Source organism: Podarcis erhardii (genome assembly GCF_964252035.2).
Source record: "Podarcis erhardii genome assembly, chromosome: 4".
Classification (NCBI taxonomy): domain Eukaryota; kingdom Metazoa; phylum Chordata; class Lepidosauria; order Squamata; family Lacertidae; genus Podarcis; species Podarcis erhardii.
In genome coordinates this window covers 97425571-97447913 of record NC_138508.1, presented here as the reverse complement: position 1 = coordinate 97447913, position 22343 = coordinate 97425571, and the positions used below count along the sequence as shown (strand labels likewise).

Genomic DNA, 22343 nt, shown 5'->3' with positions numbered 1-22343 from the left:
CCTCAAGAAAAATAAATAAAAAGGGATATTGTTGTCTACGTATTAATTTCATTTTGCAAATTTCCAGAATCTTCCGTGCTGCTGTATTTTATTGGTATGTCCTGTTGAATGGAAGTTTTATAGATACATGTAAAAATAAAAATAAAGTTTAAACAGAATATTCAGAAAAAGTTTTGACTGAGCAACAAAGTGATTCAATTCCCCAAAAATGCACTGCTATCATCGTGGGTGGTGTGCATGTTATTTATGTATGTACTGTATGTTTGCATGCATGCATGCATGCATGTATAGATAGATAGATAGATTACAGCCCCCTGCTCCCTCAACCATTCAGTTACATAAAACAGTCTTAATCTCTTTGTCATCTTTTGCTGTCATTTCTATTGACGTAAGAGACTATTAAGTAGAGCGAGATGCAGCATTTAGAGATGCTGCCTCTGGAACTAAGTGGTTTCACTGGAAATAGATGCCTCCCTCTCTCCCCTGATGGGAGAACCTATTTATGGTGCGAGCGGACAGCTTGGAGCTTCATACAAACACTGCTGTGAACTTCCAGCTTGCCATTTCGGAATGAATAACAAATACCTGAAAGCAAACAGCCAAGTATTGCCTGCCATTTCTTTTCATAGACTTGAAAAGGCTGAATGTCATTAGCCCACCCCACCTCACACACACATCCCAACACACAAATATCCCTTCGCGATCACTCTCAGCAAAGAAGGACAATATATAGTTATTTATTAACATTTATTAGGTGCCTTGTTACAAACACCCTAGGCCACATACAATCAATTAAATATAAAACTAAAAACATAACCATAAATGCAATCAATCCATTTGTAAGTGTGGAGTATAGTTCTCCACACACACTTTTATTTTATTTTAGCATTATTTCTTCCAACAGGTTTCAGGGGCAAGATAAATGCAACATTCTGACACATGTCTCCTATGCACAATTGTTTTCTTTTTTAATGCCATCAGTTTCTTTCATGGCCCCACAAACCCTACCCACAAACACAATGCTCCCCTCCTTGTTTGTGCTCAAGTATCACCCATTGCAGATTTAAGATTACTGCCCCTCCCATCCTAAATCCCTTTGTTTTGGAAGCTGTTGGGTTTTTCTTACAAGGAAAGGGGAGCCCCTAGTGGCGTGAATCTTAAGTTGCTAACACAAAAGCAAACTGCAATTGCTGTTTCTGACTCCTCTTCCCTCTCTGAATGAAAAAACGAGAAAAGATAACATTCAGGAGTTTGGGGCACCCTCGTTCAGTTATCGTGCCATGTGCATCCAACAAGCCGAGACGACTTCAGCCTCAATCCCTCCTGCTCTTTAAGATGCACATTCCCTAGGTTCAGTGGCATAGCATGCAAAATGGTTAGGGGTGCAGAATTTCAACACCCAGTGCTGCCTCAGTACAGTGGTACCTCGGGTTACAGACGCTTCAGGTTACATTCGCTTCAGGTTACAGACTCCACTAACCCAGAAATAGTGCTTCTGGTTAAGAACTTTGCTTCAGGATGAGAACAGAAATCGTGCTCCAGCGGCACAGCAGCAGCAGGAGGCCCCATTAGCTAAAGTGGTGCTTCAGGTTAAGAACAGTTTCAGGTTAAGAACGGAACAAAAATTAAGTACTCCAGAACAAATTAAGTACTTAACCCGAGGTACCACTGTACAGCTGTGCACTTCCATTGCTGAGCTCCATTGAAAATGTGAACCAGGAAGTGAAAACAGAATGACTTTTCTTTTCTTATCTTTGCAGCTGCGATCTCTGGTTGACACGGACACTGTTAGGCTGCATACCACATCCATTTCACTCCTCACCACTGTGGCCCTGGGCACTGCCAACCTACACTACGCCCCTGCCTAGGCTTGAAAATCTTACAGCAGAGATGAGAAACCAAATATTGTTTGACTCCAAAGGTGAGAGGTGAGAGGAACTGTGGTCTAACAACATCTGGAGACCCACAGGTGCTGCATACATGATCTATGTCAGAGAATAACCCAAGCCATTCATGGCTGAAGATCAAGCGCCATAATCAAGACATCCCTATCTAGGTAGAGGAGTTCACACTTGTGGACCCTAGCCTCTCAGGCCGGGTGCGGCAGACAGGTTTCAAACAGAGAGGTCACTTTAAAACATGGACTCACATACATGCATGCCTTGGGGGGGGCACAATTTATTCTCTTTGTCGGTGAAAGGTTACCCCATGATTAAAATTAGGTAAGGCCCACTAGGAGTCAAATACAATTGTTTTGACCCATTGTCAGCCAGTGACCCACTGTCAACCAGTTACCACTGGATAGACCCTCCATCATCAGAAACAGAAAAGTAGCCTGCATCATCAGCAAGCCTGTCTAAAGAAGAAGAGGAGCAATATTACATAGTCAGACTAGGAAACACATGAAATGTTAAGAGATGCACTGATAAAAGTTGGGGGTGCCAAGAGTTGTGGCTCCAGATACTGCTTGCGGGTTTGGATAGATTGGCACCTGTGGCATTCGTACGGAGCCCCCGGTCGTCTCACGGACTATTGACCCATACACCATTAATCCGCTGCCACCAACCAGGTCCTCCCAAATAAATAACTTAGTCTCAGTCAGATTCTCAAGTTAACAAAGAAGAGTGTAGTTTATTGCAGACACAAACTTATAGCTGCATTCCAAACGTTGTTACTCTTGACCTTCTTAGTCTTATTTTATTCTGTCTTTATCTCTTCTACCTCCCCTTGATAGGCCTGCCTGCCACATACCCAATATACACTTACTAGGAGGGCAAGGGTTAACACCCTCACACAAGAACCAACTGCACTAACTGTCTCTCTATTTCCAACTGCCGGCCAACTGCTTTTCCAACTGCCTTTCCCAACCAACCAACCAACCCACTGAAACCAACCAACTACCCACACCCTAACCTTGGGCTAAGCCGTTTTATAAACAGGTAGACTCTGCCTCCGGCTTTCCTATTGGTATACATTTTAACTCTTCCTCTCCTCCCTGTACAGACATTTTCAAACAAACGGGCAAACGCCACATCACCACTTCCCCCCTGGTGGTATTCATTACATGGATGTAGCCAGAGGGCGGGGGGGCAGGGGGGCAGGTGCCCCCCAAATCAAGTAAATAAATAAAAAGACTTAACTAAAAGTAGAAATAATCATAATATTTGAAACTGAAATGCTCGCTGAGGTCACTTGAATGATGGCATGGTGCATTTAGGCAACCTGCCTGAGCAATAGGCGTGGCTTCTGCAAACTGATCAATCACGTCCCAGGTAGCTCAGTCCTAGCTCCCCCCACCCAAAAAAATATCCTGGCTACACCCATGATTCATTGTTTATAGACAGTTCGATTTGGCTCATTCTACTTTGATGGCTTTGTATACATTATCGACTTAAAACATAGCTAGGTCGTTGTTTCTTTCAATTCAGATCAAAGCTGGTTTGGGGGAGGGGGACATATCAAAAGGCAGGATTTCATAAGAAAAGGCAGGAGAGATACAGGATAAGTGGCTAATGTTGTGTGTACAGCGCTTCTCTAACTGGCGGTGGGAGTGAATTGGATACAGAGTAAACAGAAATGCACATTGGTGGTGGTGATGGGTTGAGTTTAGCTATGCTGCTTCAAATTACTCTAATCAATACCAAGCACCTGTAAGTGCACTTGAAATGATTTTGAAGCAAAATATTTATCATGCACTTACGGGGGGGGGGGGGGAGCTTCTGGAGCTCTAATCTTAGATGGCTGATGATATTTACAGAACTAACAGGTGTCTTCTTTTTCAGCTGAAATGGGAAAAACATGCAGAGAGGCCAGCATTGGGATTAGAAAATAGAACAATTTGCTTCTTCACCTTCTTTCACTTTGGCACAGAGCAGAGCGCAGATTAACTCCTTACAGTCCAGGATGGTAAAAAGACCGGCGTAATAAATACGATCGTGTTCATTTGGTTGTGAAGACATTTGTGGCTGCAAAACCAGGCTGGACTTTTACAAACTAGGTTTAGAGGGAAGGGCTTTCAAGTCTGCAATGTGTCTGTAGGAAGAAAACTACATTCCCAGCGCCAGAGGAGTGCCGTGATGTTCAGAAAAGGCTGGTTTGATGCGCCACATTACTTTTTCAACAGCAGTTTTCTTTCTGCATCTTAATAGAAAATCCCTGTCCTTGAAATGAGATGAGTAATTGGTGTTAAACCCGAGAAATAAAAATGTAAAAAATCCCCTATTATGACTCTTACAATAACAGAACATGACACTGGGGCAAGAAATGTGGCGGCTGGATTAAAGATGAAGAGGATTCCTATCTTTCTTCAACCCAACAGGCTCATCTTCTCATTCACCTGAATTATGGAAGGAGAGGTACAAACTCGAAGGGCTACTTCCCAATGCATAGTTAGGCAAATAGTGACAGGGGGTCCTTCCAGATTATCTGTTTATTGAACATACAACCTGATTTGTTTGCAGGGAGATTAGATACCATTGTGTCAAAGCAAGCATTATCCTACATTCTCTATGTCAGAAAAAAATCTGGTCTATTGGAAAATTTCCATCAACATGTGTCTCCAAAAATTTCTACACATCACTTGGGAAGACAGGCAAACTAATGCCAGTGTACTGGAAGAAGCAAAGATCACCAGTGTCAAAGCAATGATTCTTCAACATCAATTTCGTTGGACTGGTCATGTTGTGCAGATGCCTGATTATCGTCTTCCTCTTCCAAAGCAACTACTCTATTCTGAACTTAAAAATGGAAAGCATAATGCCGGTGGTCAACAAAAGAGGTTGAAAGACTCTCTCAAGGCAAATCTTTTAAAAATGTAGTATAAACACCGACAATTGGGAAAACACTGGCCTGGGAGTGCTCCAATTGGAGAACAGCTTTTACCAAAGGTGTCATGGACTTTGAAGATGCTCAGGACAAAGGGAGAAACGTGCTAAGAGGAAGTCATGTTTGGCAAACCATCACCGTAATCAACTTCTGCCCGGAAACCTATGTCTCCACTGTGGAAGGACGTATGGATCCAGAATTGGCCTCCACAGTCATTTACGTACTCACTGTTAAAACTGTGTTTATGGAAGGCAATCTTACTCGGCTACAAGTGGTCGCCAAAGAAGAAGAAGAGGAGATATCATTGTGTCAAGCATTGTCCTACATTTTCCACATCAGAAAAAGTCTGGTCTATTGGGGAAGCAGGTTTGTTGCGCAAAACCTCCCCATCAGCTATGGGGCAAGGCGAAAGTGTCATCATGTGATTGAATCCCACCCCAAAATTGTGACAATCTGGGAGTGCTCTCAGAGTGTCCTTTTGTAGTCAGGGATATCTCCCCATCTGTGTACAGTGCTTTATAAATGATGAAGGATTGGCTGACAATTGTAAGAGGCAGGACCTTTTCAGTGGTATACAATTGGTAAAGAATTAGCCTTCTCCTTGCTATCATTTAGGTCAGCTCAAAAAACTTTTTTAAAAATAATAATTCAGGATTGCTTTCAGTGAGGTGGTTGAATTGCTTTCCTAACACTGAAAGGGATGAATGCTGTAGAAAGAATTGAAAGATCTTGCTGTTGTGGTTGCAGTTGCTTTATATTTTATATGGTTCTTCATAGTTTTAGATGTTGTTAAGCCGCTGGGGGAAATATTGGATTTTAAACAGCATATAGAAAATTTAGAGGGGACAGGCATCAGAAAATAGGAACAGTTTGGACTCTGGATAGTTGCATACTGTATATAGCTTTTAAAGGGGGGAGAACATTCATGGACTTTCTGTTTTGACTCAGATAATTGCTGCAAAAGGGGGGGAGGCGAGAGATTTTTGGAACAGGAAGGACCCCAGCTTGTCAGACTCTTGGGTTTTCATGATCAGCATTTGTTTTGAAGAAGTAAAAAATAAATGGGGAAGCTTTGGTGGTGCAACTGTGCAACCTGGCAAATAACAGAACTAACTGAAGAAATGCTGGTTTTTGGAACTGCGGTGGGTTTCACAAGTTTAAAAAAGGAACCTTTCTGTTAAGCCACCCCCTACTTATTGTCTGGTCGGATTAAAAAAAGAAAAAGGCTTTTGGCGGAGAAATGTACATAACCTCCCATACTCTTGCAGTCCAAGATTAGGTTAAGCTAAAAGTGGAGACAGCATGGCGGAGATGAGGAGAAATATCTTGGCTCTTGCACAGCCCCCATTCATTTTAACTTGAGCTGAAGCATTTCCTGGTGGCTGTGCCTGCTTATTCAATAGCTTTTCGAAGTGACATCTTTAGATTTTCTGCCTCAGGTGCCTTGAAGCCAAAGGGCTGCCCCGCACTGCTATTTAAACATATTCTGTCCAGTCCTATCATGGTGGGATAACGTGACAACTTCCTTATCTGCTGTTCTTTCCGTCAACCTTTTGAACCTTCCATGAGATCTTTAGTCTTCTTATCTTCCTTCAATGTAACTTCGGGTTCAAGACGATTTATCAGCTTCTGAGATCTCTGCAGCTCTCACTATCTGGGCAGATGCTTCTATGAAACAAATCTGATCATCTGTTCCAGACATAGCAATGGCAAGAGGAGCAGTCCATCTTCTCTAAAAATCAATGAATTGGGCTGTATTGTGTTATACAACAAGGAGGAGCTTGAATTTTTGAGTGCTGGCATGCGTAAGACAATCCTTGCCCAGACAAAACTCTTTTCAGGCATAAACAGTCTTAAAACCACACTTCCATTTTTTAAAAAAAGAGTGAGTGGATTTAGCTATGACACATCCAATGACATATTGACCTATTGCCCCTCAGTCCATCTTAACTTTTATTTTACCAGCTGGTACTACTTCCTTTTAAAAAAGAAACCACCCCATCCTTTAATTAGTGGTACAACACATTTCTTGTTAAAAATACTTTTAGAAAAATTAAATATATCCATTATTTTTTTTTATTTAATTCTTGGTTTCTTCCCTTGCCAGACAAACCTACAAATATATTTTTGCCATTCTTTGAAGCATCTTGTTCTGCCTACTGTTGGAGCGGTTTGAAATAAAAATAGTGTTTTAGGCAAAATATTCATTTTTATAACCAAAATTCTTCCAATTAGAGGGAGTTTCATTCTTCCCCATAACTCAAGATTTTTTCTTATATCTTTACATGCCTTTACATAATTATCTTGAAATAAATTGGAGTTTTTCGCTGTTAACCATATTTCCAGATACTTCACCTTTTTCTCAGTTGTCAGCCCACTGGCCATCTGCCACTCTTCTTTTGCCTGTGCATCCATATTTTTCACTAAAACCTTAGTTTTAGTTGCTTTAAGACCTGCAATGTCTCCATATTTCCTTCTTTCCTCCAGTAACCTAGGTACACTTGTCAATGGTTCTTCTACAGAAAACAGCACATCACCCGCAAAGGCTTTTATCTTATAATTCCGTTGGCCCACCCATATCCCCCTTATGCCAGAATTATTTCTTATCCTCCGCACCAACACCTCTAGGGCTGATATAGATTGAAGCAGTAACAGGGGGGGCATCCTTGCCTTGTCCCCTTCTATACCTTCCATTTTTCCTGTAATGGCATCATTTACAATCAGGTTTGCAGTTTGATCTGTATAAATTGCCTTAATTCCTTTGATGAAAATGACTCCTAATTCCATTCCCCCCCCCCCCCCAATAACTTAATCATAAATGACCAAAAACAAAAAGAAATTCAATAGGGACTAATCTAAGGTTCTGCACTTCAGCAGGAAGAACCAGCTGCACCAATATAAGATGAGGGATACCTGGTTTGCTAGTAGTACATGGGGAAAGGATCTAGGGGTCTTAGTGGACCACAAGATTAACCTGAGTCAAGCCGAGAGTGATGCAGCAGCAAAAAATGCTCCTGCTATTTTAGGCTGCAACAACAGAAAAGTGTCCAGATCAATGGAAGATAATAACACAATGAAATTCAGAACAGTAACAATTTATTGCAAGTTTATTCAAAATCCATTAAAAACTATTTAGTTTAAGTAATGCAAGAAAATTGATCAGCTTGATCCAGTGACACCAGAGAGAGCCATTTTCACTTGGAAGATGCAGCGAGCTTTTTTTCTTCTGCTCTGGACGGTAGGACTCGAACCAATGGCTTCAGGATACAACAAAGGAGATTCCGACTGAACATTGTTCAACAGAGGAATGGACTCCCCTGGAAGGTGATGGACTCTCCTTCCTTGCAGGTTTTAAAGCAGAGATTAGATGACCTTCTGTCATGGATTCTTTCTTTCTGGTTCTGCCCAATCTCAGTCCATATTTCATGGCTGGTTAAATCATCTGTCCCCCTCCTGATCTCTGCGCCTCTTCTTCTGCCGCCAGTCTTTGGCCAATTGAGACGTCCAAATAGAGCAGCAATTCCTTCAGGGAGGAAAATCATAACTCCTCGATGATGATGTCATCTGGATGGAAAAGAATGAAAAAGAGAGAAAATCTGTTCAGTCCTCTCCGCTTCTTGTAGCTGGAGTCAGTCTGAGTGCAGCCCTCCAAGGCCAGGGGGGTAAGGCCTGCCAGGCAGGGAGCAGGTCCTGTAGGACTCCCAGCAAGAAGACCTGGGAGGGACAAGGGAGTTCACTGTCCCCAAGGTGTGGGGCTTACCTTCTTTCAGATTTTTCCTGAAACAAGCCAGCTCCGGCCGAATTACTGTGTTCTGCAGAGGAAAGACAAACATGAGTCAGTTGACAATATGAACCCCACCCTGGATGGGTGTAAGAGAAGCAGCCCCACCCAAGAAGGATGGAAGCAACCAAAGAACTGAATACAGGAAGGCAAAATACTTACTCTTAGGTTCGAGAATCTTCATGAAAGGGCCAGCAGCAGGGATATACTGCTGGCCGCTAATTTCCTTTCGTCCTCACTCCCCAAAAGGGCGTAATATCGGAGGTCCTGCGGGATGAAAGAAATGGGACAGTCAGTTGGGTAAGGGACAGGGGGGCAACCCTAAAACCACTCCTGATGCTATCAGAATACTTACGGTAAGCAACTGGAGAAGGGTGCCAGTATTGGGGGCTTCTAGGAGGAGACCCCCCAGCAGGCTCTGGAATGGCCTCTTCAGTTCCTGTGGGAAAAGAGAGAAGAGAGGTTGAGTACTGCTGGGTTAAATTTTGTAAGAGTGGGGGAAGAAGAAAGAGATGTGCAAGGAGAAGTTAAAGCACAGGACATACCTCTTTGTCCTTCTCTGCGCTCCCCAGAACTGCCTCTGTTGTTCTATGGAGGATCACACTGACCATAGAGGGACTGAAGTGGGGTCTCATAAAACTGGAGAGAGAAAGGGAAGAGGTTAGACATTGCCTCGTCCAAGTCTCCCTTGCACCCTTCTCCCTCCTGCCAGCTCTTGCCCACCCGAAGTTCTCTTGAAGTTCTGCCCCCCACCCACCCCCTGCAGCCCTGCCCACCCCAAAGACCCCACTCACCTCAACTGCAGGAGGGCCTCAAAGGCCAGGGCCAGGCTCAGGGGGCTATCCCTGAAGTACTCCAAGTGGCCGAGGATGTCCTGGAAGAGAGCAGAGGTCAGCTCCTTCCAGAAGTCTCCAGAGGACAGCTCCAACCCCAAACGCCAGCCCCTCCCTCCCCATGGGGGTCCCTCATACCACCCATCACTCACCAGAATGGCTGTGGCCATCTCCTCCTTGGAGTACTTCAGGGTTCGGAGCCCCCTGAGCCGAGCTGCCTGGAAGTCCTGGATGACCCCCAGGAGATAGAGCTGATCTTTGTCTAGCAGCTGAAAGGCAAAAGTCAGGCTGTCAGTTCCTTGTGGGGGGAGGGCTCCTCCGCATCTGAGAGTGCAGAGTAGAGTGCAAGAGGGGGGCAGTTCTGAGGGATCCCCTCCCTGCTCTCGTTTTATCCAATACTCACCGCAACGGAAGGGATGGGGATCCCCAGCACATCTGCAAAGTGAAGGACATGGGGACAGGCGAGTTCCTCCCTGAGCCCTTGCAAGGCTTTTCCAAGAGTTTTCTCCTGGATTCCAAGTCCTACTACAGGAGAGGGACACCCCAGGCCTTGGGGGCCAATCCTGACCTCCTGCCCCCAGAACATGGCTCCCCAGGGAAGCTGCCCCTCCCACTGACAACTGCCCCCCTGCCTTGCACCACAGCCCAGTCCCCTGCTTCCTCCATCAGACTCCACGAAATGGGGTGGTTGCTGGGGGGGGGTTGGGTTTCCAGGTGCTGTCGCAGATAGGCAGGTTGGATCCAGCCGTCTGGCTCTGTGCATCTTTTTACTAGATGCCCCCCTAGTCCTTTCCTGCCCTCCTCCATCCCCAAAAGGAGGGCCACTTCCTCACCTGACACCGTGGGCTGCTCCAGGACTTCCAAGGGGGCCACCTTATTGCAGCAGATCAGGCGCCTTAAGCACCTGAACCTAGAAGAGACAAGCAGAGAGAGCGACTCAGAAGCCGGCAGCCCCAGTTCGTGTGTGTGTGTGTGAGGAGGGGCGTCTGGCCCAATTCCTGCTACCTCTCTACAGTTCTGTGACCTGAAAGATCATTGCCAGAGCTGGAAAGAGGCAGCCCAGAGCACGAATGGCTGGCAGAGAGAGAAAGGAGGCCCCAAGTGCTATGGGTTCAAGAGCTCCAGCCCAAAGGAAAGAGAAGCATTGCCAGCTGTTAAAGGGCTGCTCTGCCTCGTCTTCTTAGGACAGCCCTGCCCTTCCTGGTGAGGGAGGAGACCCCTAGGAGGGTCCTCCAAGCATCAAGGTGTCCCAGAAGAGGAGCAGAACATGAGGAAGGGGGTAGAGTCTTTATTGGAGCCAGAGAGACCCCCAGGAAGGGGGAGAAGGCCAGTGTTGTAGGGCAGCTGGAGAGATGCAAAATGGAGCCAGGCAGAGGTGTAGTGGTTGGAGGGCTGGGCTGGGAGGACCTGGGAGAGCAGGGTTCAAATCTCCACTCAGCCATGAAGCTCCCTGGTGGACCAGAGAGCTAAAGCTGTGGAGGGGACCCAGGACTCACACCCCGCCCCCAGGAGACCAAGAGAAAGCAAAGGAATGGTACTTACAGTCTGCACATCTTCTTTACGAAAAATCCCCCCTCCTTTCTAAGCTAACTACCTAGCTAAAATTGCCACCCAAGCCTGATCCCAAACTCTGATCACACCCCCAAACCCAGCCCTAACCCCAAACCTAACCCCCACCCTAACCCTACACTTACCCCAACTATTTCTCTATAAACAAAAGAAATATATTCAAAAATGCGCACAAATATGCACAAATGCACACAAATATGCACAAATGCACACAAATGCGCACAAATATGCACAAATATGCACACACACAAAAGGTAAAATAAAAATAAAATAAAATGAATCAAATAAAAATATTAAATAAAAGAAAAAGAAAAAGAAAAAGAAAAATAACAAGCAAACCTCTCCTCTTCTACAACCACCACCACTACCTCTCTCTCCTGACCTCTCCTCACTAACCCACAATGGCCGCCTGCAAGTCAGAGGCTTTTAAGGGAAGAGCAAGGGATGTCACAAAGGAGGGCAGGTCCTTGTCACCATGGCAACTCCTCCACCTGGACCTGGCTCCTCCTGAGATGTGATGCTTCTCTGTCAGAACTTGGAGGCACCTTCTGTTCCGCCTGCAGCTGGGCTGCATCTTCTCTCGGCAGATTCATATCTGCATTTCACATCCTTCTTGCTGCAGCCCCTTTTCCAAAGGGAGACCATCCCCACATCCTTCAAGGCAGGCTAGGGGTCTCTATAGCACAGGATTGGGCCATCTGCCTTGGATGCAGGTCTTCTGTCCTGGGCAGCATCTCCGGGGGGGGGGGGCTGGGAATGCTCCCCCCATCCGAAACCCTGGAGAGCTGCTGCCACTCAGTGCAGGCTAGTTGAAGAAGGATATTGAGCAGCTGGAAGGTGAGCAGAGGAGGGCGACCAGGATGATGAAGGGTTTGGAAACCAAGCCTGATGAGGAATGGTTGAGGCAGCTGGAAACCAAGCCTCATGAGGAATAGTTGAGGCAGCTGGGTATGTTTAGCCTGGAGAAGAGGAGACTGAGGGGAGAGAGGAGAGCCGTCTTCCAATATCTGAGGGCTGCATCAGGGAGCAAAATTGTTTTCTGCTGCTCTAGAGGGGAGGGCAGGAGAGGAGATTCGGACCAAACATTAGGAAGAACTTTCTGGTGGCAAGAGTCTCTGGGACAGTGGTGGACTCTCCTTCCTTGAAGGCCTTTAAGCAGTGTTAAGATGCCAATCGGTGAGGGATTCAGCTGCAGTTTGGGGAGCGCATAGCACGGGCCTACTTTACAGGGTTGTTGTAACCGGGGCGTCCTGTTGGAGGGCAGGCGGGTGCGTGGGCGGCATGTGGGGAAGCCGGGAGCAGGGTTTGCTGGACAGGATCCTGAGGCGGTTTCCTGCCAGCTGCGTTCGTGGTCTCTCTGCATGCAAAATGAAAGCGCACAAATCTCAAGGGCGCCTCAGTATTTGTGTGTGTGTGTGTGTGTGTGTGTGGCTGTTCAGCGTTAGTCCCCAACATATATAGAAAGCTGAGGCAGAGGTGCCGAATTCTAGAGTAAATTTATGCTAATTTTTACCAAAGGCAATGCATGAAAAAAGAAACACATGTGGCCGGGAGATTCTGCAAGCCCAGGAAGCACAAGCGAGGAGAGCGCTCAGGGAAACTTCCCTATCCCAGTGTTTTCTAAGACCTTTCTGCCCTTTAAATGTGGGTCTCCCAGTGTTTGGGAGATTGGTGTCAACAAGGGCCAGGGCCTTTTCAGTACTGGCCCCGACTTGGTGGAATGCTCTGTCACAAGCAGGGCCTGCAAGACGGAGCTGTTCCGCCTGGCCTTTGGTTTGGACTCAGTCTGACCCTTATGTTTCCCTCCCCTTATGGTTTTGATCTATGGGCTACAATTAAAATGAGGCTGCATTTTAAATTATATTTTAACCTGTATTTTAAATTGGTTTTTTAAATTATTATTGTAATTTTACTGGTGTTAGCCGCCCTGAGCCCGGCTCTGGCCGGGGAGGGCGGGATATAAATAAAAATTCATTATTATTGTTGTTGTTGTTGTTTGTTTGTTTTTTAAGAAAAAAACGGTGCTGGTAATCACCATGAAGTTGTTACAATAAGTGCCACACTTTTAACATCGGGGGCGGGGGGAGGTGTGGGTACTGCATACCCTTCAATACCTGGGGGGGGGGGAGCACTACACATGGTGGCCATTTCTGACTTTTCAAAGCTCGAAAATCCTTGCCTTTAAAGTGGAAAAGATCTGAGACAACACTGGGATAGGGAGGGTGTAGTGCAGACGTCCCTCTATTAATGAGACAGGCCACACATTGCTCAGGTGTGGACAAGCCCCAGGATGCCGGACTAGGTGGCCTGATCCAGCAGGGATCGTCTTATGTTATCATGTTACTGTTAGGATCACCCCACTCTCGTGTAGGACCCTGGTAGAGACACATGCCTGACTGGCATGTTCGCTTCTTCCTGGTCGGTCCTGTCTCCATCACTTCCCACTCTGTGGAATGAAAACATATAGCGTCATGTGATAGACAACAATCCCATGAAAAAGGAACAAGACAGGGATGCCCGCTTTTATTCATTATGGTATTAGAGGTAATTACGAACAAAATAAGGGCAACATCAGAGATTCGAGGAATCAAAGTTGCAATGAAAGAATACAAACTAAAAGCGTACACAGATGATTTGATGTTATCCCTAGAAGAGCCACAGAAAAGTGTTAGTAAGGCCTTGGAGATATTAGAAGAATATGGCAAAATATCCGGTTTTAAATTAAACAAATTAAAGACAAAAATGTTGACTAAAATTTTGGGAAAAGATGAAAGAGAAAAACTGGAGATACAGAATGGAATCATCCCAGTGATTAGAGGTTCCTCAATGTTTAAAGATTGGCAAAAAAAACTCTTTCGAAATTTATATGGCAAGGGAAAAGACCAAGAATTACCGTATTTTTCGCTCTATAACACGCACCTGACCATAACACGCACATCGTTTTTAGAGGAGGAAAACAAGGGAAAAAACATTCTGAATGAAACAGTGGATGTATCATTTTTGGGCTTCATGCTGTGGCCACAGACATGTGATCTGATGGTGAATTTGGGGTGACCCAATGCCAAAATCCTGAGAATTCCTGTGGATCCATGCTTTGTAACCACATTTTTGCACCATTGCAGCCCCAGGCAACAGTGGGTGCATGATTTTGGGGGGGCAGGCTGTAGCCATGGACATGCTATGTGATCTGATGGTGAATTTGGGGTGACCCAATGCAAAGATCCTGAGGATCCATGTGGATCCATGCTTTTTAACCACATTTTTGCACCATTGCAGCCCCAGGCAACAGTGGGTGCGTGATTTTGGGGGGGCAGGCTGTAGCCATGGACATGCTATGTGATCTGATGGTGAATTTGGGGTGACCCAATGCAAAGATCCTGAGGATCCATGTGGATCTATGCTTTGTAACCACATTTTAAGTGGGGAGCGAAGGAAAAACAAAGAAGGGACATTAGAGGGGTGTGCAGAGAAGCAGCTGGCTAAGAATGCAGGAGAGGGATTTAACGGGAGGGAGGAAAGAAAGGCAAAAGTTTTCCCCCACCCAAGCCAGCCATCTCTCTCTCTCTCTCTCTCTCTCTCTCTCTCTCTCCCTCCCTCCCTCCCCCCTCTCTCTCTCCCTCCCCCCCCTCTCCCTTCCCCCCTCTCTCTCCCTCTCCCCCAGCAGCACCGGAGCTTGCCTGGAGGGGAGGGGCTTTCCCTGCTCTTTGTTCCGTTTCAGCAAACACAGCAACGAAACAGAGGAGGGTGGGCAGTAAGACCCTGAGGCAGAATGCAGGAAAGCAGCCGCTTCCTCTTTTCAGTTTTCCCTTTTCCTTGAAGCGTCGCGATTTGATTTTTGCCTGGTTTTTCCGGCTCCAGGGACCACACATTCGCTCTATAACACACACAGACATTTCCCCTTCCTTTTTAGGAGAAAAAATCTGCGTGTTATAGAGGGAAAAATACGGTAGATTCAAATTACTTACAGATCGGAAAGAAAGAGGGGGATTCTCGGTACCCAATCTGAAATTATACTTTGAGGTCTCCTGCCTCTGTTGGATCAAAGATTGGATTAATTTGGAAAACATTGATCTGTTGGACCTAGAAGGCTTCAACAACAGATTCGGTTGGCATGCCTATTTGTGGCTAGATAAAGAAAAGGTACATAAAGGTTTTTCAAACCATATTATCAGAGGGCCACTATATGAAGTTTGGGAGAAAAATAAAAAACTTCTGGAATGGAAAACACCCTGGTGGTTATCACCAATTGATATTTTAAAAACCAAAAAAGCAAATATGGAAGGAGAAAGACTGACATATGAAGACCTACTGATAAGATCAGAGAGTGGATGGAAATTGAGAACATATGAGGAGTTGAAAGACAAATTAACAGGCTGGCTGCAATTTCATCAAATAAACGCAGTATGGAAGGAAGACAAAAAAGTAGGGATAAACGAGAAAAATCTAAATTTCAGATAGAAATAATTGAGGGTAAATCCAAGTTATTGTCTAAAATGTATAGCATATTATTAGATTGGGACACTAAAGATGAAGAAATAAAGGAGGTCATGACAAAACGGGCAATGGTCTTGGGATACAATATAGAATATGATAAGTGGGTGAAATTATGGACTAGTGGAATGAAATTCACGGCATGTGTCTTACTCAGAGAAAATTTGGAAAAAATGATGTATAGGTGGTACATCACACCGGCAAAACTAGGGAAAATGTACAAAACAGGAAATAAGGCTTGCTGGAAGTGTAAAATCAAAGAAGGCAATTTCTACCATATGTGGTGGACCTGCGAAGAAATGAAAAAGTTCTGGGAACTTATTTATAATGAGTTAAAAAAAATATTAAATATACCTTCCCTAAAAGACCAGAGGCCTTCTTACTAGGAATAATTGGGGATGAAATCAAAAAAGAAGATAAGACATTATTCCAATATGCCACAGCCGCCGCTAGAATATTAATTGCACAAAATTGTCAAAGTCCGAATGCCCCAACGATCAGAGACTGGCAAACAAAATTATTTGAATATGTTGATTTAGCAAAAATGACACAAAAAAATCAGAAACCAAAAAAATACAAAGTTTATTAGTGACTGGAATAAATTTATGGTATACATTGAAGGGAACTATAGAGACCTAAAAACTATAGCAGGTCTGATATAAGTCTTACAACGTGTAAACCGTTAACAATTAATAGCTGCAGAAAAAAGAATCTTTATTAAGAAGCCCAAAATCGGGAGGGAAGGAGGTCAATAGGTGTCTAGAGGAAAGGTTTAAATATCTAAAGATATAAAGATTCAAGGAAGAAGACAAAGAATTGTAATGGATGTTATTTTTGTGCTATGTACGGATATTTCTTTTGAATTTGTTGATTTGTTTTTTTTCTTTTGGTTTTTTTTGAAGAGAAACTCAATAAAAAGGGGGGGAAATGGAAGGTATATGCTTGAGGGTTTCCTATAGGCATCTAGCTGGCCACTGTGAGAACAGGATTCTGTTCCAGATGGGATTCAGCAGGGCTCTTCTCAGCAGCATGGTCCATTCTCTGGATGGGGAATTGTTATGTACTGAGTTGAATAGGATCCAAAAGGCAGCAGTCTGATTGGTCCTGGAACAATAGGGTCCAGAATGCAGCAACATTTCTTGGAACTTCATGAAGAAGAATCTCCATGGGATGGGGGTAGGCCAAAGGTTTGAAAATGGTATAGGTGCAATATATTCTGAACAAAAGGCAAAGTTAATTGTAAATAATGTGGTTACTGATGAACTTTCTATAGAAAAAGGGACACGGCAGGGGTGCCCAATATCCCCATTACTTTTTATATCAGGCCTGGAGGTTTTGTTGAATATGATCGGGGGGATCAGCTGGTAAAAGGAGTTCAGGTTGGAGTCAAACATTATAAATTGAAGGCATTTGCAGACGACTTAGTATTGACTTTACAAGAGCCAGACACTAGTACAAAAAGAGTTTTAGAGTTAATTCAAGTCTTTGGTCAGGTGGCAGGATTTAAGTTGAACAAACAAAAAACTAGAGTTTTGGAAAAAAATGTAACACATTTTGAAAGAGAGAGTTTTCAAAATGAAACTGGGTTAATGGTGGCAAAGAAAGTAAAATATTTGGGGATTAACATGACATCTAAAAATGTGAATTTATTTAAGACAATTATGACAAATGTTGGACAGAGGTAAAGAAAGATCTAGAAATATGGTCGAACTTGAAGCTTTCCTTGTTAGGCCGAATCGCAGTGATCAAAATGAATGTACTGCCTAGAATGTTATTTTTATTTCAGACATTACAAATTGTGGATAAATTAGATTGTTTCAAGAAGTGGCAGAAAGATATATCTAAATTTGTCTGGCAGGGCAAAAAGCCCAGAATAAAATTTAAGATACTTACTGATGCAAAAGAAAGAGGGGGGTTTGCCCTGCCGGACTTAAGACTGTACTATGAATCGGCAGCTTTCTGCTGGTTAAAAGATTGGCTACTTCTTGAGAATGCAGACATTTTGGACTTGGAAGGATTCGACAATAGGTTTGGATGGCATGCATATATATGGTATGACAAGGTTAAAGTTCATAAGGGTTTCAAAAACCATATTGTTAGGAAAGCATTATACAATGTTTGGATTCGATATAAGGATTTGTTGGAAAATAAAACTCCTAGGTGGTTATCACCAATGGAGGCTAAGGGGGTGAAGAAACTTAATATGGAATCTAAATGGCCAAAATATTTTGAAATTTTAGAACAAGAAAGTGGCAAATTCAAATTACAGAGTTTTGAGAAAATAAAGTCCAAGGTACGAGACTGGCTCCATTACTACCAAATAATGGAGACTTTCAAACAAGACAGGAAAATTGGCTTCCAGGTGGAGAAATCGAAATTAGAAACAGAATTGTTAGAACCCAATACTAAGAATTTATCAAGAATGTATAATCTGTTGCTGAGGTGGAATACAATAGATGAGACAGTCAAGTCAGCTATGATTAAATGGGCACAGGACATAGGCCATGACATTATGTTTGCTGACTGGGAACAGTTATGGACCACCGGTATTAAATTTACGGCATGTAATGCCCTAAGAGAAAATATTATGAAAATGATTTATAGGTGGTACATGACCCCAGTCAAGCTTGCGAAGATTTATCATTTGCCCAATAATAAATGTTGGAAATGTAATGAGACTGAAGGCACCTTCTTTCACCTCTGGTGGACCTGCCCAAAGATTAAGGCCTTTTGGGAAATGATTTATAATGAAATTAAGAAGGTACTTAAATGTACTTTTCATAAGAAACCAGAGGCATTTCTCTTGGGCATGGTCGGCCAACTGGTGTCAAAGAAGGACAAGATTTTTTTTATGTACGCCACTACAGCAGCAAGGATCCTTCTAGCAAAGTATTGGAAGACACAAGAACTACCCACACTGGAAGAATGGCAGACGAAAGTGATCGACTTTATGGGACTGGCGGAAATGACTGGCAGAATCCGTGACCAAGAGAAAGAGACGGTGGAGGAGGACTGGAAGATTTTGAGACTGGAAGGAGGAGACTGGAAGAAAATTTAAATTTAATTGGCAAAAAGGGTTGCTGAAAAACTTTAAAATAAGGATGCAAAAAGGGTGAGGTATGGGGAAGTCCGAGAAAGGAGGCTTATGAAAATGAGGTTAAGAAATTACATTCGTGTGTTTGTTTGCATTTGTCGATGTTTGTATGTTGTTATTGTTTTGTCTTAAAATTGGAAAATTAATAAAAATTATTATAAAAAAAACAGAATGCAGCAGTCTGATTGGTCCATAGGAGCCACCCAATCCAGCTCCAGGTGGAAGTGAATCCGCAACCTGATTGGCCTACAGGTGAATCCCGGAATTAGCCAATCATGTGGGGCCCATTGTGTAAATAATGTATATAAAGCAGACATTCTGGGGGAACTTCCATTCCTCCTCACCACTATGAGCTGAATAAAGAGCATGAAATCCACTCTCGACTCCGAGTATATTTCAGGAATGTTACAGATTTCTGTTAAAACACAGCAAACGGAAGGGAAAAGGCAGATGAGGCAGACAAAGGCTAGCATCAAAAGGGGTGGCTGGCTTCCTTGCTTGCTTTCTAAATAGCTGAGCCTTGGGCCACAACACAAAGCGCTTTTGAAAACTCCCCCCACCTCAGAAGCAATTTGTCAGGGGAAGTTCACAGAAAAAGAAGCCCAAAGTCCCTCCCTCTGGCCACATGTAACCTAGGCAGACAGACAAACAGATATGTACAATATGTATAATATTGCACTATATAACATATCTACATTTTATAGCGTTGTGACCTCAAACGGGAGGGAGCTAAGTTTGCTGTCTAGCATTAGAGTGCCCTCTGGTGGTAATAGACGATAGTGGCAGAATTTCGAAAAAACAGATTTTACCACCTTGATGTGGTAGAAGTAGCAAATCGGAGTCCCTAATGTGAATCTTTGACATAGGAGGTGTGCAGTCAGGATTTCTCATTGGCTTAAATAGAAGCTGGGCTGGAGATGGAAGAAAGGGAACCAGATGAGAGAAAGTAATCCCATTTCCCCGATTAAAATTCCTCCCCACACCTAGTGTTATGGCAGGGGTGGGCAACTCCAGCTGTTGTTGGAATACAGCTGCCATCTCCGACTCCCAGACATTAGGAGCAATGGTCCAGGATAGGGTTTTTTTAAAAAAATTATGCTTGATCATAAGACCAGGCATAATCTAGCCAAAGCTAACTTTCTCCAGTGGGAGGGTTGAGTGAGTGCTTAACAGGAGTATTTTGTTGTTGTTGTTGTTTAGTCGTGTCCGACTCTTCGTGACCCCATGGACCAGAGCTCACCAGGCACTCCCGTCTTCAGGAGTAGTTATGTTAAGTTTAGTAGTTTAGTTATGAGCAAATAATAATATTCTTCAGTACATCATAATGATGTACAGGAGGGATGGGTGACCTGTTGCTGTCTAGGTCAGCCTTCCCCAAGCATGTTTTGGACCACAATTCACACCAGCCCCAGTCTGAATGGCCCAAATTTAGGGTTAGTGGGAGTTATGCTCCAGCAAAAGCTTGAGGGCCACAGATTTCCCACTCCTGGTGTGTAAAGAAGGCAGGCAGCTCCTTTGGAACATCATCTCACCTGTTTTCGCCACCCTCTTCTCCACGGTTGCCTTTGTGTTCTGATTTCAAGCTAGCGTTTTAAATTTAAATTGACTATAGCAGCAGCAACAAAAACGAGGAGAAATGTTCTACAGCTAGGTCACACATTTGAGATCTGCCTTGCTGAACAATAGAAAATTGGCCAGCACTTTTCAGATGTACCTTTTCAAAATTGCTACTTTCAGGATTCTTTTATGGAAACATACAAATGGCATCATATAATACTCTCCGAAAGCAAAGCAAAGGGAACAGGCTGACCTGCTAAGCCGATTCCATACTGTGTGCACAACGGCAAGTGTGCATTTCAGGAAATCCTGCCGTTTTGTAAGAAGTATTTGAGGGCCATTCAGACTGGGACCACTGACCATTAGGGACCGCTGACCATTAGGTCCAGTTGTGGCCGACTCTGGGGTTGCGGCGCTCATCTCGCTTTATTGGCCGAGGGAGCCGGCGTACAGCTTCTGGTCATGTGGCCAGCATGACTAAGCTGCTTCTGGAGAACCAGAGCAGCGCACGGAAACGCCGTTTACCTTCCCACCAGAGCGGTACCTATTTATCTACTTGCACTTTGACGTGCTTTCGAACTGCTAGGTTGGCAGGAGCAGGGACAGAGCAATGCGAGCTCACTCCGTCGCAGGGATTAGAACTGCCAACCTTCTGATCGGCAGGCCCTAGGCTCTGTGGTTAGACCACAGCGCCACCCGCATCCCAATTTTATGGTGAATACCGGCACCTAATTTTCTGGGTGGGAGGAAAGCACTGCCTATACCCGAGAGGAAGCCTTACTGAATTCACTAGAACTCACAGTACACTTCTGAGCAAACAGGCATGCATAGGTGGTCTGCATAACTTTAGGATGATTGACCTGCAGATTTAACAGACGTAAGCAAGCAGCTCTGCTTTGAATGGGATGGAGCCAGCATGATACAAGTTAGCTAGTTGCGCAGTCCTTCTTTGGCACCCTTAACGCTCCCCTGTTATTAAGCGCATGCAGCTTTCCCCTCAAATTTCTTTTTAAACTTTTTATTAAATCAAATTTAATAGTCTCCACAAGGGACGCGGGTGGCACTCTTGGTTAAACCACAGTGCCTAGGACTTGCCGATCAGAAGGTTGGCGGTTCGAATCCCCGCAACGGGGTGAGCTCCCGTTGCTTGGTCCCTGCTCCTGCCAACCTAGCAATTTGAAAACACATCAAAGTGCAAGTAGATAAATAGGTACCGCTACGGCGGGAAGGTAAACGGCGTTTCCGTGTGCTGCTCTGTTTTGCCAAAAGTGGCTTAGTCATGCTGGCCACATGACCCGGAAGCTGTATGCCGGCTCCCTTGGCCGATAAAGTGAGATGAGCGCCGCAACCCCAGAGCCAGTCACGACTGGACCTAATGGTCCTTTACCTTTACCTAATAGTCTCCACACACAAAAATAATAAACATAGTATTAAGATTATAGCACCATTTTATAGTCTTAGGGCTTTAATGGTCCGTATAGGTTCTCCACAGATATGTTTGTGAAATTAGTGGGGGAAATTTGCTGTCTACATATGAAAAGAAGGGGAACCTCCTTATAACACCTTTTGCGACCCTTCTAAGCCCAGTTAGTTGCTAAGAAATAGCCACATTCCAGATATTCTTGAACCAAACCTCGAGGGCCAGCTCAGCCTGGAATTTCCAAAAATATGCTGTCACCAAACGTGCAGCTGTCAGTAGAAAGTTAGATCTTTATGTCACTCTAAGCTTCAGTTTCTCTCTCTGTCTTTGCTTTGCAGAATCGGGGGGGGGGGACCCATCTGAGAGAGCAGTCACGAGACAATTGCCTTAGGGACCAACATTTGGCCTGCGGCCCAACTGCGGGCATTTTTGCTCTTATCAATGCACCTAACTACTTAAAAGACTCTGGCCATAAGCCATCACATTCCTCTTTAAATGCCTATTCAAATTGATGGGGCTTACAACCCACTTCTGGCTTATGGTCCAACATCTATTTTACAATCGCACTGGCAGGACAATCCAAACCCTGGTTGGGCAGCGGGGGGCAACTGCTGCATCCACAACCTTGACACTTGGGCCAGGCAAGGTGGACTGGAAAATAGGGGGCAGGCAAATGGCTGTTCTGGAGGGTTTAGGTGACCCTGTGCAACAGTAGAGGAGTCAGAACAGGAGCTGGAGGGAGAAGTTGGCAAAAAAATGCCTTCCCCCAGCAGG

At 44.4% G+C, this 22343-nt stretch overlaps 1 protein-coding gene and 1 long non-coding RNA gene across 5 annotated transcripts; one reads left to right on the top strand and one right to left on the bottom strand.

Moving 5' to 3' along the window:
• The first annotated feature begins 343 nt into the window (after positions 1-343).
• On the top strand, positions 344-4219 carry LOC309339934. Its single transcript, XR_014155673.1, has 3 exons — positions 344-1402; positions 1677-2939; positions 3783-4219. It is a non-coding gene; the product is annotated as an uncharacterized lncRNA (long non-coding RNA).
• Positions 4220-7903: 3684 nt separating this feature from the next.
• Positions 7904-11245, bottom strand: LOC309339828 (uncharacterized protein). 4 transcript variants are annotated; one of them, XM_081858316.1, is made up of 9 exons: positions 10272-11245; positions 9842-9873; positions 9591-9707; positions 9400-9479; positions 9151-9244; positions 8961-9044; positions 8768-8872; positions 8585-8636; positions 7904-8388 (listed from the first exon to the last, which is right to left on the bottom strand). In XM_081858316.1, exons 3-7 carry the CDS (start codon positions 9606-9608, stop codon positions 8786-8788), a joined length of 363 nt encoding a protein of 120 aa, XP_081714442.1. In that variant the 5' UTR covers positions 9609-9707; positions 9842-9873; positions 10272-11245; the 3' UTR covers positions 7904-8388; positions 8585-8636; positions 8768-8785. The 4 variants fall into 4 exon arrangements, with proteins under 4 accessions (XP_081714442.1, XP_081714440.1, XP_081714441.1 ...); XM_081858314.1 differs by having other exon boundaries at positions 9842-11245; XM_081858315.1 differs by having other exon boundaries at positions 9591-9873.
• Between the last annotated feature and the right edge of the window lie 11098 nt (positions 11246-22343).